Consider the following 26646-nt stretch of genomic DNA (forward strand, 5'->3'; position numbering starts at 1 on the left):
TCCTTGCAATCCCATGGATGGCAGCAGGTTGGTTTCCTCTGTCCTTCACCAACCCCTGTTGGTGATAGTCACTCAGTCGTGTCCGACTCTTTGCGATCCCATGGACGGTAGTCCACCAGGGTCCTCTGTCCATGGAATTCTCCAGGCAAGAATACTGGAGTGGATAAGCATTCCCTTCTCCAGGGGATACTCCCGACCCAGGAATTGAACCAGGGTCTCTGCGTTACAGGCAGATTCCTTACTATCTGAGCCACCAGGGAAGCCTCTACCTCCCAGACTTTGCTCAGATTTGTGTCCATTGAATCGGTGATGCTATCTAACCATTTCATCCTCTGACCACATGATCAATGATAAATAGTTACCAGAGGTTCACATAGATCCTGGAGCATATTTGTTGCACTTCTAGAATACAAAATCCCAAAGAGCTATCCAAAATTTTAGTTGAATGGGGGAATTTAGAAGAAGAGCTTAATAAATATTTGAGTGAATTTAGCCATATAGAATAATATGGGGCTTCCCAGGTGGCGTGGTGGTAAAGAATCTTCCTGCCAATGCAAGAAACACAAGAGACACAGGTTTGATCCATGATTCAGGAAGATCCCCAGGAGGAAGAGATGACAACCCCTCCAATATTCTTGCCTGGAGAATTCCATGGACAGAGAAGCCTGGCGGGCTACAGTCCATGGAGTCACAAAGAATCAGATATGACTGAGCAACTGAGCACACACATGCACATCGCATGATATGTTGTAAGTGTAGATTTGTACAGGGCAGTCTGAATCCTTGCATCTCTTGTTTAGGCTTTTTGTATTATTTGTCATAAAATTATATAAATAATAATGATTCAACTGATGCCTGTTTGATACATTAGTTACCCATCAAAAGGCTAGTTCTCAGCAAAACTGTGGTTTGGGGAAGGATGGTGTTTGGGATCCTTTCTCAGTTACATTAATGAGGCTTGGTTAGATTTTTGGTACCCAGGGCCTCTCCCCAGTTCCGTTTCCACTGAACCATTCTTTCTGATTGCATTATAAAAACCACTGAGGGTTAAGAGACAGCACTTAACAAAGGGTAACTTAGGCCAGAATGTAAAGAAACTCCTGGGCTTCGCAGATGTCACTAGTGGTAAAGAACCTGCCTGCAAAGCAGGAGACATCCAGAGATATGGGTTCAATCCCTGGGTCGGGAAGATCCCCTGGAGGAGGGCAGGGCAACACGCTCTCGTTATCCTTGTCTGGAGAATCCCACAGACAGAGGAGCTTGGCAGGCTGCTTCCATGGGGTCGCAAAGAGTATGAAATAACTTAGCACTAACACATGCAAAGAAACTCCCACTCTCTCAGATGTATGATTGCTTCATAGGTAGGTTCTTAGACTCATCCTTCACAAGAGGACAACCTAGGCAAGAGTGTTATCTCTGTGTGTTTCAACATTTGCACACTTACTAGGACTATATTCTAGGGAGGACTTGAAAATTGATTTTGTAGGCATGGGAAATGGTCCTATTTGCTTGAGCATTAACTGAAGGCTTAAGAGTATCTCTTTTCACCAGCGAAGAACCACAGAGCCCTTGGAGAGACTTCCAACCAGCATCTCCAGTCCACACTACATCACTTTGGTATGTCCCTCCTCTCTGTCAGTTGTGCAGTCTGTCACTAATGTCTTGGTGCCACTTACCCACTCCTCAGTTCCCTAAAAAGGTCCAGTGATATAACACAGCTCTCTGATTCTGGGCAGAAATAGGAACTTCTCGGCAGGGCTGGGATTATGGTGATAGGAGTACAATGACTCCTGTAAGTACACAGATGCTGTCTTTATTTAAAACACTGCCTGTCTCATCATGAATTCTTGGGTATTAGTTCTGATTTTAAAAAAAAAAAAACACAGCAATTTTTTTACTATGTTATTTACTATGATCACAGAGTTTGTCTGTAGCCCTTAAATGTTATTCCTGGGACAAGTGCCTTGCTAACTCTGCTCTAGTCCCAGCCCTGGTTCTCAGGGTAAAGCTGAATAATGGTTTCCAGAGAGGCCTTGAACAGCAGAGGGCTTTCCATGAACTGAGGACGTGTGTTTCCCGAATCAATATCGATGACAGAGAAGCCAGTTAGCTAAATCAGCACACACATGCGTGAGAGACATGGAGCCAAAACAGAGACATTACATAAGTAGGAAAGCAGAGAAGTAAAATACATCTCTCTTTACAATAAACGAGCCCAGATATTTTTCCTTAGCTCAGATTTATAGGTTTCCATTATAATTTTTACCATCATATTCTTACTCAGTCGCTCAGTAGTGTCTCTTTGCTACTCCATGGATTGCCGCACTCCAGTCTTCCCTGTTCTTCACTATCTCCCAGAGCTTGCTCAAACTCATGTCCATTGAGTCAGTGACGCCATCTAACCATCTCATCCTCTTCTGCCCGCTTCTTCTCCTGCCCTCAGTCTTTCCCAGCATCAGGGTCTTTTCCAATGAGCCAGCTCTTCGCATCAGGTATCCAAAGTACTGGAGCTTCAGCATCAGTCTTTGCAATGTTCAGGGTTGATTTCCTTTAGGATTGACTGGTTGGATCTCCTTGCAGTTCAAGGGACTCTCAAGGGTCTTCTCCAGCACCACAGTTCAAAAGCATCTATTCTTCAGTGCTCAGCCTTCTTTAGGAGATGATTACTCATGACAGGAAATTTGAGTGAATCATGCAATCTCTGAATATGCACCAATATCTCATAATCTCCAGTGTCTTTGATGGACTTATTTCCTGAAGTCATCATTTACTTATATACAAAAAGAAGAGAGAGATTACAGGGTCTCTAAGATCACCTGAACCACCAGAGTCTTTATCTGCACCTGTACTCTCAAGTACACATAGAACATGTATTATTTAGAGCTGGGTGCTAATCAATAAGATGCTCAACTATATCTCTATAAAATCAGCAATTCTCATCATGCATTCTTCAATGGATTGAAGGGGGTGACTGAGAGAGTGTTCAGTCTGTGGCTTCACAGACTCCTCCTATCACACAAAAGGGTCTCAGAGTGTGCTGGACAGGCAGGGTGGCACTGTCAGTTGGAGCTACAGCAAGGCTAACAAGGAAACATGGTTTCTGATAAAACGTCCCTTAACCAGTACTCCACCCTCACCCACCTCTGCCCACTTCATTCCTACACAGTCTTAGTTTTTCATGGATCAAAAAGGGGTGGTCTGAGTGTGTGTGTGTGTCTGTGCATGATATCTTCTGGTTCAGTTCCTGACACAACAAAATGTTTATTATAGAAATCTGCAAATAAAGAGCACAGAGGAATGGCAGATCCCAATTCAAGTGCCAAAATGGTAAGTTCCCGTATCAAATGGTTCCCTCCTTTTCAAATGCTAGCCTCTTTTTGTGCTTTTTGCCTACTCGTTGAATGGAGAGATTCTCTGTTCTTATCAAAAGATTGAGATGATTAAAATTGTTTTCCGTGATGTGCTTAAATTTTTCACAGATAATTCAACAGTGCTCATTTAGTCCAAGAGTTTTCAACCTTATCAAAGGAGCAAGCTAGAATTTAACAGTGTCAAAGTCTGAGTGCATTTTGGAAATAATAGCAAAAACAAAATAAAGATGTGACAGTACTGGTAATCATAGAAAATGGGCTTCCCCTGGTGGTTCAGTGGTAAAGAATCTGCCTGCCAATACAGGAGATGAGAGTTTGATCCCTGGTTCAGGAAGATCCCCTGGAGGAGGAAATGGCAACCCGCTCCAGTATATTTGCCTGGGAAATCCCATGGACAGAGGAGCCTGGCAGACTACAGTCCATGGGGTCGCAAAGAGTCCACCATGACTGAGCAACTAAACAATAATTATAGAAAAGTTATCCTTTCTGATGGAACAGTTTGCTTCATGATTGATTGCTTTGCTAAAGCTTTCACTTACAAATCAGTAACTCACTAAATCTGAGGGATGATTTTATTTTGAATGACTGTGTCTACTGGTGGAAAATTTATCAAAAACTTGTGATTTTTGCCAAAGGGAGACAAAAGAGCATTGTGTGACTGACTACATTTTAGAATTTTTGTTTTCATTCCTTCATTCATCCATTCATTGACTTTTCTTGAGTCTCTACAAAGTACTGGGTTAATAGGAGGGTTTTCCCTAGAAAGCATTCTTACTGGAAATCCTGCCCAATACACTTTCCCTTTGGGGATGGAGAAGGAAATGTTTTTTAGAAATGTGTTCTTTTTTTAATATAATTTTATTTATTTTATTTTTGGCTGAGCTAGGTCTTTGCTGCTGTGCAGGCTTTTCCCTAGTTGCGGCTAGCGGGGGCTACGCTAGTTGTGGTGTGAGGGTTTCTCATTGCAGTGGCTTCTCTGATCGCGGAGCGTGGGCTCTAGAGCACAGACACTGTATTTGCAGTGAACAGGCTTAGGTGCCCCGCTGCATGTGGGATCTTCCCTGGGCCAGGGATCTAACCCAGGTCTCCTGCACTGGCAGGCGGATTCTCTACCACTGATCCACCAGAAATGTTTTCAAGCAGTCCTTCCCCTCCACAAAGATGAAGCTGCCTCGTATTGGAGAGCGGAGAGAGATGGTCCTTAGGGCAAGCAAACTGTTTGCCTTCCTGTATTAAAAAACAAAATGGCTTTCTATCTTTTGTGACAGATTGGTCGATTTTACAATAACTGCTTAATTAGCCATGGCTAAGGAGATCTGGGAAAGTGTGGATAAATGTCGTACAACAGAATGTAAAAAGCTTGCTGTAATTAGCAGATATAAATGAGTCACTGAAATATAACATGCTTATAGATTTTGCAGAAAATAAATCACTTTTTACCCTCTCTTTTTATTTAGAGCTTGAAACTGGATATCCAAAATGGCTGTGCGAAGCTAGGCTGAGGATCCTGGAAGCAAGATCTTCTTAACCTTCCCTAGATGTTTGCTACACAAATGTCTGGTAGTTTCTCAGCTGTTCTTTCTCCAGACAGAACATGCTGAAGAGACGTAGCATCTTTCTAGAACATTTACTTGTAGAATTCACAACCTGTGGCTTAGACACATGCTAATATACCAAAAAAAAAAAAAGAAAATCTATCCTTTTTTAAATGCTCCTTTAGCTTCATACAACAATAAGTAGTCTTCTTACACTAGTATTTTCTTACAAAATATTAATTTAACTACTTAAAACACAAGTCAAAACTTGGAAGTAAATTACAATGTTGAGTCTAAGAAGGAAAACATCTTTTATTACAGGTTATTTCTTTGGGAACATAGAAGTACTTATCTTAATTTGAACCTGACATAATTACCACTAATTATGGTTTAAATAAAGTTCTCTCCTGCAGAGATGCCAAGGAAATCCATGCAGGAGGCATCAGATTCCACTACTTAATTAAAAGGTCAATGGCTGTTCTGATCATTCCCTATCAGTGAAGGAGGAAAAAGAATAGTCACGTCAGCTACCAAATCTTAAACTTGTGAGGGTGGCCAAAGAGGACATGAAGCTCTCCTGGTCATTCAAAAAGCCTAGAAGTCAATTCTAACTTCCTTAATTTTTTAGACTTCTTTAAGAACTAGCCAGAAAACTCATAGACGTACAAAATTTTCAGAAAATTGACTCCAGCAGAGAGGAAATACAATTTCCATGAAGGGCTTTTGAGATCCTTGCAATATATGGGTTTGAGCAATCCAGTGTGCAAGTTCTGTTCTGTTTCCAGTTGATTACTTTGGTTTGTGGGGTTGTCCTGGGAATGATTTCAGGTCTTTTTTATAAGGGTACGTTTCATCATCTTCTCCTATATTCTCTATTTTCTTTTTTCTTAACTGCTCAAGCTATCTGCAATCATTTTTTCATTTACTGAAATAAAGTTTTTAAGTGCTAAATGCAAATTTTCTGATTCAATGAAATAAAAGCTGCAAATGAAAGAAGAAAGCTGGTTGTTCCTGGTGAATTGACCGGTTGATGGGAGGAGCCAGTTAAATCAGCAAAGGATGACAGTGACTCAGCACTTTCAGTAGGCATCTACTCTTATCAAAGCCATTCCTTGAGAAAGAATACTGATAAATGCATGCTTAAAGCAAGACATGCTAATTGAAACATTTTAGGCAAATTTTTGAAAAAAGAGAAATTCCATATCATATACACTGGCCTCATTAAAACAAGCAATAATCTTCATGTCCAAGACAAATATTATGTGATGCTCCTTACATGTGAAGTCTAAAAAAGTGGTATAATGAACTTATTTACAGAAACAGACTCTCAGATGTAGAAAACAAACGTGATACGGGACTGGGAGGAAGGATGAATTGGGAGATTGGACTTGACATATACACACATATTTATATGAAAGTAGATAACTGCTCAATACTCCGTAACGATCTATATGGGAAAAAAATATGAAAAAGTGGATGTATGTATACGTACAACTGATTCACTTTGCTGTACCCCTAAAACTTACACAACATTGCACGTCAACTATAAATTGTTTTTTTTTTTAATAGACAAAATGGAGAGATGTTCACACATTCCAGTTCTCTGAACAATACATGTGTTGATGAACAATATACATTTTGGTGATATATTATTCTCCCTTTAAAAGAATCATTTTTTGTTTTTGATTTGTTACTTTCCTTATTTTTCCCACATCTCTTTCAGAAAACTCCCCATCATCACTCATTTCCTCTGTCCTGGGCTCCACATTCAACTAAATACCAGTTTCTAGTGATTTTTTTTCCCCCCCAAATTTCTCTCTCTCTCCAATTATAAATGTCTGGAATTCCCTAAGTCCTCCCACTTCATTGCTTCCTGCCTAGATAATCATTCTAGACTTCTAATCTGCTGCCCTGTTTTTCAAACAACCCCAGGAGTCTTCTGACAATTAAGCCTCTTTTTAATTTTAAGTAATATTCATCATGAATGAATATTCATTCATCATTCACCATATCACTCGTCCTAGGTCTTCAAGACTTTATATTCATTTCAAACTCCTCTTTCTGCTCTATTTCCTAGGGATCTTCTTCTTCTAATACTGTCTACAGACTCAGAAGCATTTTCACAGCTCCCTCTAACCAGTGGTCCCCTTGTAGACGCAGTTCTGTCTCTGGTTGTGGAGAAGTTACGATTTCATAGCCCTAATTCTTCTGGCTCTTGTCATTTCCCCAAGGTTTGAATCCTATACCTTGAATCCACAAGCACTGTCAAGGCTCCTTCTGGGAATGGACACACCTGCTAGACCTACTATCTAAGCAACTCTGCCCTCCACCTCAGCCCCCTGAATGTCTTGCTGTCCAGTCATGAATAAACAACCCTTATTAATGCCTCAGCTTAGACTCAACTTGCTACCAGCCTGGAATGTTGTGTCTTGAGATGCTGGACTGGCTCTCTGCACTTAGGTCAAGTGCCCTCTGCCCTGGACAGAGGTGGGTTTATCTGGAAGCTAACGAATCTGGGGCTCTTCAGGGCCCATCACATGTGCTGCTGCTTCCCAGACCTTTTATCTAATTTTGCATTTGCGTTTCTTTAAATGACATTCAATGGGCCCTTGTGGGTTGGGAAGAAGAAATTCAAACCATATATCAGCCATGAGAACCTGTCGTATAGCACAGGGAACACACTGCTCAGAGCACTCTCCTCAGGGCCCTGTGGGGACCGAAATGAGAAGGACGTCCCAGAAGCAGGGATGCGTGTATGCATGTGGCTGCTTCACTGTCAGCAGAAACTGGCCCAGCAGTGTAAAGCAACTATATTCCAACAAGGCTTAATTAATTATTAATTAAATAACTTTTTAAAATGCTGATAGGAAAGAAATAGGACAAAGATGCACCTTAGTTAGACTGAAGTTGCAATTATGGGGAGGGTGAGAGTGAACCAACCTGAAATGGTACAAGAAGGATGTGGGCATAGGAGAAGCATGGTAGGTTTGATGCACCTCCCACATCCTCCCAGCTAACTGGGGAAAGACCTGCCTGGGCATTGAGTACTCAGGAGAACACCACAAAGAGGAAAATCCAAGACTGGAGTGAAACCCAGCTGAACCCTGACTATACTCCCCAGCCCACATGCAGATCAATGGCTGAGGGTCAAAGGTTTATAGGCTCCCAGAGTGTGGATAAAACCAGTGCCCAAATCTCCAACCACTGAGTGATGCAGGGTCAGGAACCCCAAGGAAAAACAGTATAAAATATAAAAAGAAGTCAAACTGATCAGAGATGCTAGTGGCTATACATGTCAAAAGGTGAAGGATGAGAAGGGGATGAATTCTGCAGTGTAAGTTTCTGCAAGTCACTTTAAAAAATCCTCTGAAAAAATAAATCAAAATCTGTATTTGTTACAATATATTTTCTAAATGTTATGGTGCCAAGGAATATCAAGTGTATTTTTACATTAGTCCTGCCAGGACTGCAGTAAGCCACTCCCTTCTCCAAGGGACCTTCCCAACTCAAGTATCGAGCCCAGGTCTCCTGAATTGCACACAGATTTTTCACCATCTGAGCCACCAGGGAAGCCTAGGACTGCAGTGATGACAACACAAACTAAAACAAAACCAACGTTCCCAGTAGCATCCGTTACAGTCCTCCTTGGATATCAACGGAGGATTAGTTCCAGGCCTCCAGGGAAGACTAGCCTCCCAAGCTCAAGTAGCTTACATAAAATGGTGAAGTTGTCCTTTTTTTTTTTCCCCTATTATTTGCAATGTAACCTATGGGCTTCCCTTGTGGTTCAGACGTGTCAGGAAGCATTTAACAAGAGGCTTCCTGTGCACTGTTTTGAATCTGTCAGGAACCCTCTAGCCCTTATTGATTCCTGAATATTCAGAAATTAAGAGGAGAGGCACGCCTTTCCCAGGGCTGAGGAATCCAGGCATTTCTCATTACAGTGATAAGTACCCACTTCCTTTTTATGAGCCAAATGGTAAAAGATGATTGTTTGCAACTCTCTCTTTGATAGGGATCATCTTATGTTTTCTAAGTCTGGAATTTTAATCTTTATCTTTGCTGAGAATTACTACAGTATATATGCCCACGCCATGTTGATTAAAACACCTTTGCTCCATCAGAGCTTTGGTCCCCGAGTCTTTCTTTCTTTCCTTCTTTCTATTCCTTCTCTCTTTCTCTCTCTCTATTTCTAGCTAATTCCTCGGAGTGCGGAGGCCCGCTGAGCTCACTTTCTTGCCCGGGCTTCTAAGACCCTCTGGAGAAGGCGCACTGTGCCTTCACCCACTCGAGAGGGCGCCTGGTGCCCACGTGCAGCAGCGCGAGCCCTAAGAACAGGGCTCTGTTGACTTTCCGCATAAACCAGGGGATATCAGCCTCTTTCTCTCTCTTACTCTCGGAACCACGAGGCTCCGGTCCATTAAAAGACCAACAAGATGGTAAAGAATTCATCTGCTATGCAGGACACTTGGGTTCAATCTCTGGATCTGGAAGATCCCCTAGAAAAGGGAATAGCTACCCACTCCAGTATTCCTACCTGGGAAATGCCATGGACAGAGGAGCCTGGCAGGCTACAGTCCATGGGGTCGCAAAGAATCGGACAAGATTGAGCGACTACCAAGACTGAGTTTCTAACACTTATGCAATGCACATGTATACTTTGAATCATTTCTACATTATTTATAATACCTAATGCAAGGAAAATAGTACTTTTGTTAATAGTTATAAATATAATGTAAATGCTACATGAATAAGAGCTGAGATGTGGCAGATTCAATTTTTGCCTTTTGGAACTTTCAAATTTTTTCTTCAATGTTTTTTTATCCACAGTTTATTGAATTCCTGGATGTAAATGTGATTGCAGAGAACTGACTGTCTTCTCAAATATCAGCCAGGTATAGAGCCACTCTGCCTTTTTATCAAGGCACCTGGACTGATAGGTGATTGTGGAATTTGAAAACTGAACTTTGGATGTGCTAAAATTGTGAAATCATCCTGAAGAAAGCTAAATATTTCCTTATAAACATTTCCTTGCCACTTCTGTGGCAGGTCTCTCGGTACCTGATAACCCATCAATGAAGTTCCTAGAAAGGTCACTAGGAGGCGACATAGAAAACTAAATCTGCGAGCAAGTAGCCTGATTCCATTCCTTTGTTAGACACCAGTCGTCAGAAACAGTGACTTTAAACAAACTCACTAAGAATTTTGTTAAAGTCCTCTTCCTGATTATTAAGGAAGTAGCTTTGGGTGAATTTTGACAGACAAAACTTCCCTGTCTGCCAGGATCACGGGTTGAGGGAGAAAATAAAGAGCATATCGCTGAAAAGAGAGGAGAGCCGGGTTGGCAGCCTGAAAGCTTTTGATTGGAGATCCTAACTGGAAAGACAAGTCCTTTTTACTCTGTTTTGAAATCCAGTCCTCTTGAAGCTGACTTGTCAATAGCCCCAAATAACCCAGTCTCCTGAAGAGTCTTGTGAGTTTCGCTTTTGTTTTTAAATTTTGTAGTATCTTGTTTACTTAGTTTTTGGAGTCCATGAGATTGGCCACTGCTGCCGTGGATGCTTGAAGGTACCCACCCCTCCCCACCCAGGTACACCTAATGGATTTTAAATGTCAGGAGAAGCCACAGCCTGCGTGCCTGCTGTGACTCAATGGTGGACCCTTGATGACAATGGATCATCACCAAAGACTGAGAAATAATTGGAAGGCTGAGCTGATTGGCAGCTTCCTGATCACTTTTCTGACTTAAGGTCAGGCTTTTAGGAAACTCAGAAGCCATTATGTAAGGAAGTGGCTGCCTTGAGGCTTTGACAGAATGCATTAACATCTTTCTCCAGGAAAAGCTACCCTGAGCTATAAGTAATGGATATCGATTGCTCAGAAAAGAAGATATAACTTTAAACCTTGGGGGGTCTCCAGAGATGAAAGACATAGGAAAAGGAGGGCTAGTTTGGAAGAAACCATGCCAGAGCTATCTTAGAGAACCCTAGATAAGTGACTGCAAAAGCCATGGACACCAGCGATTTGCTACCAGTAGAGCAAAGACAGCATTTATTGAGTGCATGCTATTTGTTAAGCATTAATCTAGCTCTTAATAGCATAATTTCATTTTTAAATTCAAACAACTCTGTGAGTATTGTTCAGTCGTTAAGTCGAGTCCAATTCTTTGTGATCTCATAGATTGTATGCCTCTGTCTTCCACTATTTCTTGCAGGTTGCTCAAATTCATGTCCACTGAGGTGGTGATGCTATCTAACCACCCCATCCTGTCGTCCACTTCTCCTCCCACCCTCAGTCTTTCCCAGGACCAGGGTCTTTTCCAGTGAGTCAGCTCTTCACATCAGGTGGCTTCAGCATCAGTCCTTTCAAGACTATTCAGGGTTGCATTTCTTTAGGATTGACTGGTTTAATCTCATTGCTGTCGAAGGGACTCTCAAGAATCTTCTTCAGCACAATTCAAAAACATCAGTTGTTCAATGCTCAGCTTTATTTATGACCTAACTCTCACATTAGTACATATGAGCTAATATTATTATCCTCATTTTACAGTTTGAGAAAAATTAAGATCAAAAGTCAAATAATCCACTGAGAGAGAGCTAGCTGATTAAATGTCATAGTCAGGACATCAACCCAGGAAGTCTAACTCCAAAGAGTATGCTTTCAATCACTCCCATGCTGCTCGGGTAAATATAATTTTGATAGGGGAAAGGTAGACTCCCTCAATTTCGGACTCCTGGAAAGGAAATGAATATATCTCACTCCCACTCTCATTTTCCATCCAGCAAACTTCCTAACCTTTGGAGCCATAGGGACAATGATTCATAGGTTTACACAGCCAGGAAAGACAAGAACATCCACCCAGTAGTGACCCCCCAATTTAGGCAATCGCTGGTTGAGATGCTGTTGTTCACAGAGGGCTTTGTTTGGGGATACAGCTGAGGCTTCAGTTCCTTTTAACATTCTCTTGGCCACTCCCTAGCGGGTGCTTGTGATCCTGAAATTTTTTCTGTGTTTTACAACTACTTTAGGTTCTGGCTTCCCCAGGGTCTCAGATAGTAAAGAGTCTGCCTGCAATGCGGGAAACCTGGGTTTGATCACTGGGTCAGGAAGATCACCTGGAAAAGTGAATGAAAATCCACTCCTGTATTCTTGCCTAGAGAAATCCATGGACAGAAGAGCCTAGCGGGCTACATTTCATGGGATCACAAAGAGTCCAACACACTGAGCGACTAACACTTTCACTTTCTAGGCTCTGGAAGATGCTTTCTCAACAGGACAGGGCTCTCTCTGGGTGATGTTCTACTTCAGTTTAGCATGCCTCGGAAAGCTGTCTGATGCTGCCCCCACCATCTGTGCAGAGAAGGAAAACCAGCAGAATTATTGACACTCGAAAGGAGCCAATGCATCGGGGGATGGTAGGCATCAATACAGAGACAGAGTCTCTGATGAAACCTTCTTCCTTGCTTGAATAAAGAATGCACCAGATGAATGGTCATCTTTAATAGATAAGGAAAGAGGACATTTGTACTGCACCTCTTTAGACTCCAGGTCTAAACTTCTAGACTTTTATACACTCACCCTGGGATGTCCACTGCAAAGCTTTGTGACCAGTATTATTTTACAGATGAGAAAACGAAGCATAACCGGTCCCGATATGCAGCTGTAAATGGCAAAACAAGAAAATCTGACCATATGCTTCAGACCAAAGCCACAATCTGAATGAACTCTTCCCCACTTCGGTTTTGAGGCTGATTGGTCATGCTGGGTGGCTCAGTGGTAAAGACTGCCTGCCAAGGAGATGCAGGTTCCATCCCTGGGTCAGGAAGAGCCCCTGGAGGAGGAAATAGCAACCCACTGTAATAATCTTGACTGGGAGATCCCATGGACTGGGGAGCCTGGTGGGCTACAGCCCTTGGAGTTTCAAAGAACTGGACACAAATTAGCAACTGAGCACTGAGTCATGCCCCAAGATGACAACAACATCACAGGTGGTCTCAGAATGACCTACGAGTTTATTCTTGGGGAAACAACATTGATCTAGGAAGTGGTTTGCCAACCAGGTGCAGTGGGTGGGCCTGTGTTTTTGCCATAAAGCAGCAGATATCAATTTCATTTTCACATCTTCTGCAGGTTCTTCAAAGTAATGATTAGAGGGAAGGAAATATTCAAAGGCCTGTCATCATTCCAGCTAAACTCAAAAAAAAAAAAAAAAAAAAGGCTCATTGGATAGGAAAACAAATGATTTTAGGCAAATCATCCAGCATTTAAAAATCATTCTTGGGACTTCCCTGGAAGTCTGGTTGTTAAGACTCTGAGCTTCCCCTGCAGGGGGCAAGGGTTTTATTCCTGATCAGGGAACTGAGATTCTGCAAGCTTCGTGGCACAGCCAAAATATATTTTTTAAATATTTTTAAAAAAGGATAACAATGTCCCGTTGATTCAATAAATAAAGAAATAATAAAAATCATTCTCATCTCATATTTAAACTCTTCCATTCTCTTACCTTATCAGCATCAGGCTCTTAATATAATAGTTTATACTGATGACCCAGGAATGGTGAAATTAAAAAAAAAAAAAAGAAACCTGAGGTCCTGACTCAGGGACATGCTTATTCAGGTCCAGGGTAAAGAAATGGAGATGACTTTGATCTCAGAATGTGTGTGGTGCTCTCTCTGAAGAGAGACTTGGATGAAGACATCGTTACTTACTGGAGTGTTTATGCCGCAGAAGGAATGAAAAAAATATCTTCCAAGGAGCACACGTAGCACATTTGATGCCACAGTATTGAAGCCATGCCAGTCAACCCAGAGTAGAAATCAGTTCATTCCATCTCATTAACGCTGCCTTGGTGGTTTAACAGGTTTCTATGCTGAAAATATCACCAACTGGACCCTTGACACACAAGATCCCACCTTCAGAAATGAATTATCAGTCATAAGTCCAGTGTGATGCCAACTGCACCCTGGGTTCACTAGGGTATTCAACTCTCAGAAAGAAGAGTGAGAAATCTAAAAGGGAGGGGATATATAGGTACATCCAGGGCTGCCCCGGTGGCTCGGCAGGTAAAAAAAATTCACCTGCAAAGCAGGAGACACGGGAGATGAGAGTTCAATCCCTGCGTCAGGAAGGTCCCCTGGAGGAGGAAATGGCAACCCACTCCAGTATTGTTGCCTGGGAAGTCCCATGGACAGCAGAGCCTGTCAGACTACAGTCCAAAGCATCCCAAAGAGTCAGACATGACTGAGCAACTGAGAACGCGTGTATACAGTACATAGAGCTCACTCACTCTGTTGTACAGTAGAAACCAACATGACCCTGTAAAGCAACTATACTCCAATAAAAGCTAATTAAAAAAAGAGAGTGTTACAGTGAAAATCATCCCCAGGATCACAGAACAGCCAAAATATGACCTTTTTCACTAGGAACTCCCCCACTTAAAGCAACTCTTGAAGCAAACAACCAAAACCTAGAAACAGAGACCAATAATCCTTATACATTTCAGAGGGAAAAATGGCTTAAAATAACTAAATATATAGCAAACATTGATCAATACCATTTTGCTTCTGCTTCTTTAATTATCCATTTACTCCATTATTCAGCATGGGTTCATTGCACACTTGCTGTATTGGAGGTTATTACTTTAGGTACAGCAGATGTCACCACTCTAATGGCAGAAATTGAAGAACTAAAGAGCCTCCTGATGAAGGTGAAAGAGGAGAGTGAAAATGCTGGCTTAAAATTCAGTGTTCGAAAAACAAAGATCATGGCATCTGGTCCCATCACATCTGGCAAACAGGTGGGGGAACAGTGGAAACAGTGACAGACTTTATTTTCTTGGGCTCCAAAATCACTGCAGATGATGATGGCAGCCATGAAATTAAAAGAGGTTTGTTCCTTGAAACAAAAGCTATGACCAACCGAGACAGAATATTAAAAAGCAGAGACAATACTTTGCCAGCAAAGGTCCATATAGTCAAAGTTATGGTTTTTCCATTAGTCATGTACAGATATTAGAGTTGGACCATGCAGAAGGCTGAGCGCCAAAGAATTGATGCTTTTGAACTGTGGTGTTGGAGAAGAATCATGAGAGTCCCTTGGACTACAAGGAGATCCAATCTGTCAATCCTAAAGGAAATCAGTCCTGAATATTCATTGGAATGACTGATGCTAAAGCTGAAACTCAAATACTTTGGCCACCTCATGCAAAGAGCTGACTCATTACAAAAGACCCTGAGAAAAGACCCTGGGAAAGATTAAAGGCAGGAGGAAAAGAGAACGACAGAGGATGAGATGGTTGGATGGCATCACCGACTCGGACATGAGTTTGAGCAAGCTGTGGAAGATGGTGAAGGACAGGGAAGCCTGGCATGCTGCAGTCCATGGGGTCACAAAGAGTCACACAACTGAGTGACTGAACAAGAATGAAAAATTCAAAGTGAAAGTGTGAAGGTGTCAGTTGCTCAGTCGTGCCCAACTCTTTGTGAAACCATGGGCTGTAGCCCACCTGAGTGCTCTGTCCATCGGTTTTCTCAGGCAAAAATACTGGAGTGGATTGCCATTCCCTTCTCCAGGGGATCTTCCTAACCCAGGGATTGAACCTGAGCCTCCTGCATTGCAGACTCTCTACCATCTGAACCACCAGGAAAGCCCAAGGAACCCAAGCCTCATGGAAAGGCAAAACAGGTGATGAAAGGCACATAGGAGGAAGGCAATAGATGGGGTTGCCCAGGTTAAAGAAGAGGAGGTGTACACTGTTTGTTAGAGTGGAGGGGCCTTCAAGAAGGCACATTTTCATTAAGATCTTAACAAATATACAAAGATTTACCAAGCAGAAACTGAGGACTACAAAGAGAACTGGAAAGTCTATGGACACCAGGGTTTAATGGGTCCATTCATAGTCCATCATAGAAGTCCATCATAGAAGATGCCATGCTTTATAGAGACCAAGGATGGTAAAGACAGACAGAAGAGGGTGGCTTCACAAAGCTTTTTTTTCTGAGTGAGGGGAGAGGAATTAGGCAGAGGGGAAAGTTGATGTTGGCCTCTAGGGTTCTGTTCTATACAGACAAGGCCTCATCAGGTCCTTCACCAAGAGAGAGGATGAACCAGCTTAGACTAGAGGCAATAGTAAGTTGGAGGCATTTTAAACTGACTCTTATGTAGATAGTGTAGTGAATTAATATGATAGTAAAGTAAAACTAGGGAAAATTACTCAGAAAAGTTTTACTTTTTTTTTTTAAAGGTGACTTAAAAATATTTATTCTGCTCCCTCTGCTAACTCAGATGGTAAAGAATCCACCTGCAATGCAGGAGATCTGGGTTAGATCCCTGGGTCGGGAAGATACTCTGGAGAAAGGACTGATAACCCACTCCAGTATTCTTGCCCAGAAAATTCCGTCGACAGAGGAGCCTGGGGGCTACAGTTCATGAGATCACAGAGTCAGACACGACTGAGCAACTAACACTTTTCACTTTTTCTTCACTTTCTCAATTATTGTGCTAAAAGTTGACTACCTCCAGCAGATCCTTGGACCAGTAGCACAGGGTTGAATACAAGATAGGCTCATTACCTACCTTTGAGATTCTAAATAAATGTGTTACTTTTTAAAGTAATGAAAATAATGCCCAATGAAGTCAGATGCATAGTGGAAAATAACTGAGATTTTGATAATTCTTGGCATAGGACTCAATTCCCCTAGATGTTGATACAGTACATAGTTCCTCCCCATCCTGAGATTCACGGCTGGATCGGGTGAGGCAGCTGGGACCTGGGACCGGAGACCTTTGCTTCAGTGTTTGCACCTGGACAAATACTTCCTCAAGCAACAAAACATCAAGTAACTATTAATATAAGAGACTAAAAATAAATGTGTGCATGTGCTGTTGTGGCAAATTATGGACAGCAAGATACATAAAAACCAAAACCCAGCTGCCATTTCCAAGGAGCCAGAAACAAAAGCAGGTTCACAGCTAGAGAGAAATTTCATCTTAGGGTGAGTCATACCTTGAGTCTCACCCATACCTGATTTAGATCATATTTAGATGAAAATTTGGACTTTTAGAGTACACGTTAGAATGAGTTAAGACATTTAGGGCTGTTGTGATGGGGTGAATGTGTTCTGCATACATGAAGGATATGAATATGGAGAAGCCAGAGGGAGGTGTGTTATGAGCTGAATTGATTCCCCATCTGCAAATTCATACGCTGAAGTCCTCATAGCTAGAACTTTGGAATTTTACTATATTTGGAGATAATGATTCTAAAGAGATAATTAAGTTAAACAAGGTCCTTAGGGTGGGCTCTTCTACAGTAAGTCCCCTATATACAAGTTTCATTCCAAGAGCCAGTTCATAAGTTCAGTTTTTTTGTAAGTCCAACAAAGTTAGCCTATTTACCCAACTAACACAATTGGCTATATAATAGTGTATTGTCATAGGTTTATAAAACTTCTCACACAAATAATGCATAAAAAATAAAAGCAAAAAATAATAACATTTTTAATCTTGCAGTGTAGTACCTTGAAAAGTACAGTAGTATAGTACCACAGCTGGTATACAAGGGCTGGCCTCGAGTGAACAGGCAAGAGGAGTTACTGCCTGGAGGAGGGAGAGGAGGGGCTGAAGAAAGGGGAAGTTTTAGTTGCTCAGTTGTATCTGACTCTTCGCAGTCCTGTGGACTGTAGCCTCTGTCCGTGGAATTCTCCAGGCCAGAATACTGGAGTGGGTAGCCATTCCCGTCTTCAAGGGATCTTCCCAACCCAGGGATCAAACCCAATTCTTCTTCATTGCAAGCAGATTCTCTACCGTCTGAGCCACCAGAGAAACAAAGGAAAATTCTATGAGTTCAGAAACCATGGGAAACATGAATTCAGAGATGGAAGCTAAATGAATGCCACTTTAATCACAGTTTCAATTTTTGTCTCATAGTAAGGATTCAATGAACAGCATACCACATTTTAGAAAATTTCAAAGCAGAATTAAAATTAAATCATTAGAAGTAAGGATTAGTAGGGAAAAAAACAACAGACTAAAATTCACAAATATAATTAACGTTGGAATTAGCAGTTTCAAAAATAAGAAATAACTACATAATTACATTTAAAGAGTTAAAAGCTGACCAGAAAAAGAAATTAGGAACAAAAATAACCTGTAGATTTAAAAATAGATAGAGTATAATTAAAAATTAAAATGCAATGGATGTGCTGAGCAGCATGTTAGACATAGCCAAAGAGAGAACTAATAAGTTTTATGGCAGGTCTAAAGAAGGTATCCAGTTATGCAGCATTGTGAGATATAGCTGAGGGGAAGCATAAGTGACTTATTTAGAAATACTGAGATAGTGGAAATAACTTACAGTATTGATTGTTTGGTATATAGTGGATGGAAACCAAGAATGGGGAAGTATGCAGTAGAAGCTCTTATCTTTCATTATAAATCTTGAATATTACTGGATATTTTAAACTATATGTATTTCATGAAAAATTATTTTATTTATTTTCTAAAATTTTATTCTATATTGGTTTATAGTTGATTAATAATGGGTTAGTTTCAGATGTACAGCAAAGTGCTTCATTGGTACATATGCACGCATCCTGGTGGCTCAGAGGTTAAAGCGTCTGCCTACAATGCAGGAGACATGGGTTTGATCCCTGGTCTGGGAAGATCCCCTGGAGAAGGAAATGGCAATCCACTCCAGTATTCTTGCCTGGAGAACCCCATGGACGGAGGAGCCTGGTGGGCTACAGTCCACGGGGTCGCAAATAGTCGGACACAACTGAGCGACTTCACTCCACTTCATTCTTTAGAAAAATTACTTTTAAAAGAGATAAGACAGCTGTCCTTTATGAGACTCAGTAATCTAATTTAGAAATCAAAGTTCTGGTTCATATAAATAAGAAAATAATGTAGACAATTGTGATGAAAATTTAATATATTTATTTTCTGGCTGAAAATCAAAAGATGCCATTTTTCTGATCTTCACAATAGTTTTTCCCCTATATTACAAGTTGGTTTCCCCTAGTGGAGAGTTTAGGCAGGGCAGACTAAATCCTGGTGTTGATTCAACAAGCACCAAGACTGTGCCATCATCATTCTGCCAGAGGGACAACGTAAAATTGACTAAGAGACAAAACTGTGGCTGATCCAAAGAGATATGTACAAAGTGGGTCCTTAAAATGCAGTAGAAGAAGTGTCAAGAAATTGCATATTGAAAAGTAACTGGAATTGTAGAGCTAGGCAATTTAGGGACAATTTGTTGGAATGAGTAGAATAGGAGGTGGTCTGGAATAATTAGAGATGGGAGTCTGTGCCTGCACTAGGCTTGTGTGAATTCCTCATATACATTGGCATCTGTGAGTTCAACCAATAAAGAGGATGCAGGGGATAAGAAATCAGACTGTCCTATGAAGTGAATGAGTGAGTGATAGTTGCTCAGTAGTGTCCAACGCTTTGCAACTCCATGGACTGTAGCCTGTCAGGCTTCTCTGTCCATGGAATTCTCCAGAACAGAATTCCTGGAGAGGCTAGCTGTTTCTTTCTCAAGGGAATCTTCCCAACCCAGGGATCAAGCCCAGGTCTCCTGCATTGCAGGCAGATTCTTTACTCTCTGAGCCACCAGGGAAGCCCAGTCCTATGAAAAGACTCAGAAATTGAACAAACAAACACACCTATGAATACAAAGGGTAAATTGCTCTCTGATTGTGAAATCCAATGCATGGCTTCTGTAAATCAATGAGATTACCAGTCTTCGAGTGATCAAGACAGAACCCAGCTTTGCTGTAATGCTGAAATAGCGTCATGGCAGCGCCACTAGAAATCTGACCGACTTGACAGAGCACCCTGCTTTTGACTAAGAATTCTGGCACCAAGGTGATATCTTCTGGGCAGTGGGTTTACTTAACCTCTTTTCTTTAAGGGGCACTGCTAATATAGAACTGTTATAATCAAATCTTCTTAATACAGAAGGATTTTAAAAAGTGATTTCCTGTTTTAATTAGATGTGGTGGTGATCAGACTACCTTGCATTACACTATAGTACTTAGCAGATGATAGTGCAATTTTCTTCTTATCACTGAGAAAAAATTTTATTAGCAGAGTCAGAGAATGCCCACTTGTATGAGATAACTAAAAATGGTTTTTAGAAGAGGAATAGCTATGTCACAAGAAAAATGGTAAAATCTTCTAAGCCAATGATACTTGCAGTCCTATGGTTAAAATCCTTCCCTTTTTCATACCAAAATTTTGATCTATGTATTTGTTGTATGTGCTTAGTTATGATTGACTCTTTGAGACCCCATGGATTGTAGCCTGCCAGGCTCCTCTGTCCATGGGATTCTCCAGGCAAGAATACTGGAGTGAGTGGCCATTCCCTTCTTCAGAGGATCTTCTCAACCCAGGGATTGAATCCAGTTTTCCTGCACTGCAAGCAGATTCTCTACTGTCTGAGCCATCAGGGAAGACCTTGCATATTGTTGAGTATATATTTTTCCCCTTAATTACAAGATATTAGAAATAGGACTACCAGATTTGCTTTAGTTAGCTAGCTTTTTTAATAAAGCCAATGATAACCAAGGAAACGTTGGTATTTCTAGTGGCAACCAGAGTATGGTTGGAAGCCCAAGACACTGGTCTGAAATGCACTTTAGTGCTGTGTGGGTTTGGTTGGTAAGGGAGGTAAAGATTTATCTGATAGGGCACAAAAGATACTTTATGTTTTTAAAGATTTTTTGATGTGGACCATTTTTAAAGACTTTCTGTACTAAATTTGCTGCAACATTTCTTCTGTTTTTATGTTTTGACTTTTTGGTCCAAGGCATATAGGATCTTAGCTCCCCGACCAGGGATCAAACTTGCATTCCTGCACCAGAAGACAAAGCCTTGGCCACAGGACTGCCAGGGAGGTCTCCAAAAGATCCTTTAAATCATTCTGTTCTCAAGGCTCTTACTTATATCAGCTTGGGGAAAACAGGTTAAATTTTTAAGAAAAAAATCTCATGTTAAGTAGCAAGCACTCATCCAGATAGAAAAGGAACACAGAGTAACCTACTTCATATGTGAGTGTGGATGGATTTGAACCCCAGAGACTTTCTAACAAGCCATCTTTCAGGCTCGAAACTTTGGTTATTGTAGAGAAAAGGAAATAAAGGGGGCAAGAAGATTATTAAACTTCTCTTTGTGTGTTTGCATAATTTACTAGTTAAAAGCCAATGGAGATTACTTTTTGTAATTTAAAAAGAAATAGTGTTTTTAACTTAGAAAAATGAGTCATGCCTGATTTCCCATCTCCATTCTCAGCGTAGAAAATGGCTTGTCGATGTCCTAAAACAGTCAGAACGAGAACAAATAATCTTCAGTAACAAGGGCACCCCATCCTCAGCCTCTGCTACCACGGAAGGCCGATCGTTAACATGCATTTTCAGCCTCACTGCCCACCCGTCTCCTAAGTAAGAAGCTATTTAGAGTTCCCCACCCACCCAGTGTGCCACTGGGGGATAAGCACTTAGAATGAAGACATTTGGCCACTGTTGACTTAAATATGGCTTTTGTGCTGAATATGAGTATGAGAGAGAAATCCTAGTTAAAAAAAAAAAAACTCAGTAAGACACTAAGTAGACGTGAGATGCTTTACCATCTTTTTTGACTCTTCTAAAACCCTAATCACACCTTTTTCCAAAATAGCAAATTCTCTTCTTGCTATTCTTTTCATGCATACTCATCAATTATCCTCACCTGAGTGTGGCATCTGTGACCTGCCTAGACCCTATTGACTACAAGTCAAAATTCTGCTTAGTTTCATGCAGAGGTGGGGAGAACATTCATCCTTTTTTCTCATTTGGTGCCACATGCAATTACACGGGCTCTAAAACAAATTGGCTTGTATCAGGCTAAGTCATTAAAATATTATGAAACTCAGTTCACTATAATCTCAGGAAACATGCAAAAAATAAATAAATAAATAAACTTAAACTACCATCTCCATCCTTTGCATTAGGCCCTGCTCCTATTCACATCACCTCTTTTAAGCATAAAATACGGACACAAAGAGACATGGCAGATAAGATTATGAGGAGGACGACTTGGCCTAGAGCAGGAGTCCCCAACTTCCAGAATTTAATGCCTGATGACCTGAGGTTCAGCTGATGTAGTAATGATAGAAATAAAGTGCACAATAAACGTAATGTGCTTGAATCATCCCCAAACTCCCTGCTCCCTGTCCATGGAAAAATTGTCTTTCACAAAACCAGTCTCTTGTACCAAAAAAGTTTGGGGACCACTGGGGGAGGCCATTAACTTATCTAAGCAAAATATTCGCACTTCCAAGACAGAATTGTCCACATTGGTGGGGAGATGGTGAGGATGTTAGTGGAAGGGTAAGAAATTCATAATTACAAAAGCTGGACTAATCAGAAAAGTTTTATGGACAAGATAAGACCAACTTGATCTCTAAGAAAAAGGATTTGGGACTAGGGAGCTTGGAGTGCATTTCAGGAAGCAGGTTACACTTATGCTAAGTAGGTGTCATGGCAGTGCAAACACAGGGTGGAAAATAATTTCAAGATACAGAGCATCTCAGAATGGAGTGAGTTTATTAAAGACAAAGAGCAGAGATAAAGTGGGCACTGTGAGTGCAGTGTGCAAACCTCCTGACCGGCCAGGGAGAGTCATCAGAAGGGAGAATTTTGTTTTATTATTATTATATTTATTATATTATTTTTATTATTACTTATTTTTTTATTTATTAGAGTGGGAGATGTTGTTATTACAGTGGGCTGGCTCAAGGTGAACTGATGCTTTTCATGGATTGGTAGCAATTTTTATAGCTCCAAGACCAAGACAGTTCCTGCTGGAAAGCTGGCATTAGGTGATTGCTAATAGGGTAAACACTGGGGTGGGTATTTTTGCCTAATTGGTGTCAGAAAGCTGGCTAGTGATGATCAGGAGGGCTTTAGACAACAGTTACAAAGGGACTCAGTCAGCTTCTGAGGTGATCTTGGTTCTGGGCTCTGCTTCTGTGGTCTAGGTGCAAGGCCTTGCAGCTGTGACCTTGTAGCAAGACGCCATAATAACCAAGTAGAACATGAACAGCTTGTGGGCAGCAGGTGCTGGGGAGCAAAGGGAAGATGGAATTTAATGAGTAGATGAAGCCATTCAGTAGAAGAGCTTGAAAGCTAGGTAGAAATATTTAAATTAGATGTTAGATTTAAATTAGCAATAGAAAAACATTGAAGTTATAAACTAAACGTGATCAGCCCACTGGGACAAATTGTTTCAGTGATTTTGGTTAATTTTATAAGAGTTTGGATTTGTGATGGTGCTCTGTTGGAAAGATCTCCTGGAGAAAGGAATGGCTACCCACTCCAGCAGTCTTGCCTGGATAATTCCAAGGACAGAGGAACATGGAGGGCTACAGTTCATGGGGGCTCAAAGAGTAGGACACAACTGAGCAACCAACATTTTCACTTTTCTTATTTTTCTCCTCAGAAGCACTACATTAGACTTTCAGGAAGATGTAGGACCCAATAGGAGCCAAGCGAATTCTTCTATCATGGCCCATTTGGAAATCCTGAAATCTTTAGTTAAAACAGTTATGGCATTTTCCGAAATCTCTGCTCGGTAGAGGAGAGGTGACAGATAAATAGACCTAGGACACAATTCTGAGCTTGGAAACTGCAAAGCTGTCAAAATGTCCAGAAACTCATCCAAAAATGATGACTGCACAGGGAAGTTTCCCTAATTTCCATTTCTGAAAAAATGAGTCAATAATTCTTTAGCTGCATGCTACATGCATCATGACACATGTTTGATTTGCAGTCTGAAAGAAGCACTAATGTAGAAAAGGGCAAAGAGATGAAAGTGACCCAGAAATGGTTGCAAGCAAAGCCCATTCACAGTGGACCCCAGAAGATTACAGGTCATAAATCGGTGTATGCTTTTTGATCATCTAAATGACTGCCCATGACTTTTTCTTTATTATCTCATAGAGAAGAATAAGAAATACAGAATCAGCAGAGAGGAAAAACACTAACATGTTTCTGAACATTTAAGAAGGGCTAGGACATCCCTGGTGGTCCAGTGGTTAGACTTTGCCTTCCAATGCAGGGAGGATGGGTGTGATCCTTGGTCAGGAAGCTAAGAATACCACATATCTTCTGGCCAAAAATCCACAACATATATCAGTAGCAGTATTGTAACAAATTAAATATAGACTTTAAAAAAAGAAGGATGGAGCTCTGTGCTGTTCCCTGCATTTCCTCATTTAATATCAGTTTTATTAAGCCCAGGGTTGTTAAGGAATTTGTCCAGGATCACACAGCTGCCGCTGCTAAGCCGCTTCAGTCATGTCTGACTCTGTGCGACCCCATAGATGGCAGCCCACCAGGCTCCCCCATCCCTGGGATTCTCCAGGCAAGAACACCGGAGTGAATTGCCATTTCCTTCTCCAATGTATGAAAGTGAAAAGTGAAAGTGAAGTCGCTCAGTCATGTCCGACTCTTAGCGACCCCATGGACTGCAGCCTACGAGGCTCCTCCATCCATGGGATTCTCCAGGCAAGAATACTGGAGTGGGTTACTATCTCCTCCTCCAGGGGATCTTCCCAACCCAGGGATCAAACTCGCATCTCCTGCATTTACAGGTGGATTCTTTACCACTGAACCACCAAGGAAGACACTTTCATTGGGTTTCCTTAATTATTTTGCTCCTTCATTTTGTATTTGAGATAAAAGACTTGATGTTGTTTATTCTTTTATATTTTCATACATTTTATCACCACCTATATGCAAGGCATTCACAAGGACTACCAGAAAAATAATACTGCAATCCCTTACTTAAGGAGTTTTTACAAAGAAAGGGAATTTTAAATGTATATTGAGTAATGTATGTTGAAAGAAACCCTGGAAAACATATCATGTTGAAGTGATAGATTGTATGTGGTGAAGGATCTGAATGCCTGCTTTTGGTATCTTGAAATTTATTTAGGCACTGAAGAGTCGCTTTATATTTTTGAGCAGAAAAGTCATTTTAGCATTCCTTAAATCTGTGTCATTTCCAAATACAACTGTGAGATTATTAAGAACTCCATTATGTATGTAGAATAAAAATAGTAAATTTAGAAATGGAAGGTGCTTTTAAAATCACTTTGTCTCACTCTCAATGTTCAAGTCAAGAGAGGTTTCTCTTACCTTTCTTTTATTTATTTATTTATTTTATTATTATTATTTTTTTTTTTTTTGCTTTTTCACTTTCTTGTAAAATCCTCAAGGTCTGGGACACCTCTATTAATGATACGGTTAGAAAAATGTCGCTGCATCTACAGGTGACATTTCCAACTTGGAATAAAGTCATTTGTGCTTTACTCCTCAGTGATGGAACTCATGGCTTTGCCAACAGCCAGTGCTTCAGAGACGGCTAAAGCTAAATTCCCATCCTGGAAATAATAGAGATTGGTTTCTTTCCTGCTCTAAAAACCTTATAGCTCTTCTTAGCAGCCGGCCTATTTGCTGAGCTGTAGAAAATCTCTTTTTCATGAAGGAATTTCATTTCACAGATTCAAAATGCAATTCAAGGCTATCACAGGTTATTGGGCCATTTTCCTCATCTTTTTTTCAAGTGAGGAAACTGCCACCTACAAAGACTGGAGGGCTGGCTAGCCGGCAACAGGGTGGAGCCAGATCCCTCCACACCTGGCACATGTCCAGGATTGCTTCATCTGCACATGTTTCTTTGGTCTATGCTACAACATCAACATCATTCTCCCATCATTGATGAACTTGCAATGACCTGTTATTGGGTAGTTTCAGGAAGAGTTCTATCTATTCTTTCAATGTCATTCCAGGTCCACATGGATTTTTATTCCAAGCAGAGCAGCTAGGATGAGAAAGAATGAGACACCATCAGGGTTTCCTCTTCCTTTGTGATAACTTTACTGGATGCACCATGTGCCTATTTGTTTTCTATTGAGCATCATTTGCTCTAGTGATTTAGCATCAAGAACATTAGGAAAACTGTCAGATAGACGTTCTGCTGGGCACTTTACCTGTTATCTCAAGTAGCTCTCACAAATCTCTGAAGGTGTGTGTGTGTGTGTGTGCACGTGTGTGTTCATGGGTGCCCGTGATTATTATTATATATTTTTATATAGAAAGCTGAAGCTCTGAGAGATTAATCTGTCCAGATCCCCTACCTAGTAAGCTGAAGCTCTGAGAGATTAATCTGTCCAGATCCCCTACCTAGTAAGTGCCAAAGCTGAAAGTAAAACTCTTGTCGCTCAGAACCCAATCTAAGCTTTTTACACTGCACCAGTTTCCTCACTGAACACATCAATTCTTCTCCTAAATTAAGCAAAAGTCATATTTGTTTTCATGCAATGTTTACAATAAACAGAACTGAGCTTAAATTTACGTAGCATTTTGCATTTCCCAAGTGCTTTGCATCCTTTTTTATTGCTTGCTTGATGGGGAAAATCTTTATGAGTGATTTTTGCAAGTCACTGTGGCTAAGAAAAAAGAAAAAGCAAGGACTAGGGGCCTGAGCAGTGATGGCTCTGACATCCTAGAGCCTTAGAAGTAGGGAAAGATGACAACTTGTAAAGTTCCCTGAGTTCTGTTAATGTCTTAGGTTGATAAGCCCATAAGTTTTTAAGTCTAGATTTAGCACAGGATTGATTGCTGAACCACTAAGAACTAAAGTATCAGATCTCTCTATTAAAAAGCAAAATGAAAAATATTACAGAGATAGACCTG

General features: G+C 40.9%; 1 protein-coding gene across 1 annotated transcript in view; it reads left to right on the top strand.

The window, feature by feature from the left end:
* The window catches only part of ADAM7 (ADAM metallopeptidase domain 7), a 66439-nt gene extending 42917 nt beyond the window's left edge, over positions 1-23522 (top strand). Inside the window, exons 21-24 of the mRNA XM_065947536.1 lie at positions 3271-3327; positions 14538-14702; positions 21200-21348; positions 23387-23522. Of these exons, the coding sequence (XP_065803608.1) occupies positions 3271-3327; positions 14538-14702; positions 21200-21348; positions 23387-23522 (507 nt within the window). The remainder of the gene's footprint in view (positions 1-3270; positions 3328-14537; positions 14703-21199; positions 21349-23386) is intronic.
* The last annotated feature ends 3124 nt before the right edge of the window (positions 23523-26646 follow it).

Source organism: Muntiacus reevesi, chromosome 10, assembly GCF_963930625.1.
Source record: "Muntiacus reevesi chromosome 10, mMunRee1.1, whole genome shotgun sequence".
NCBI lineage: Eukaryota > Metazoa > Chordata > Mammalia > Artiodactyla > Cervidae > Muntiacus > Muntiacus reevesi.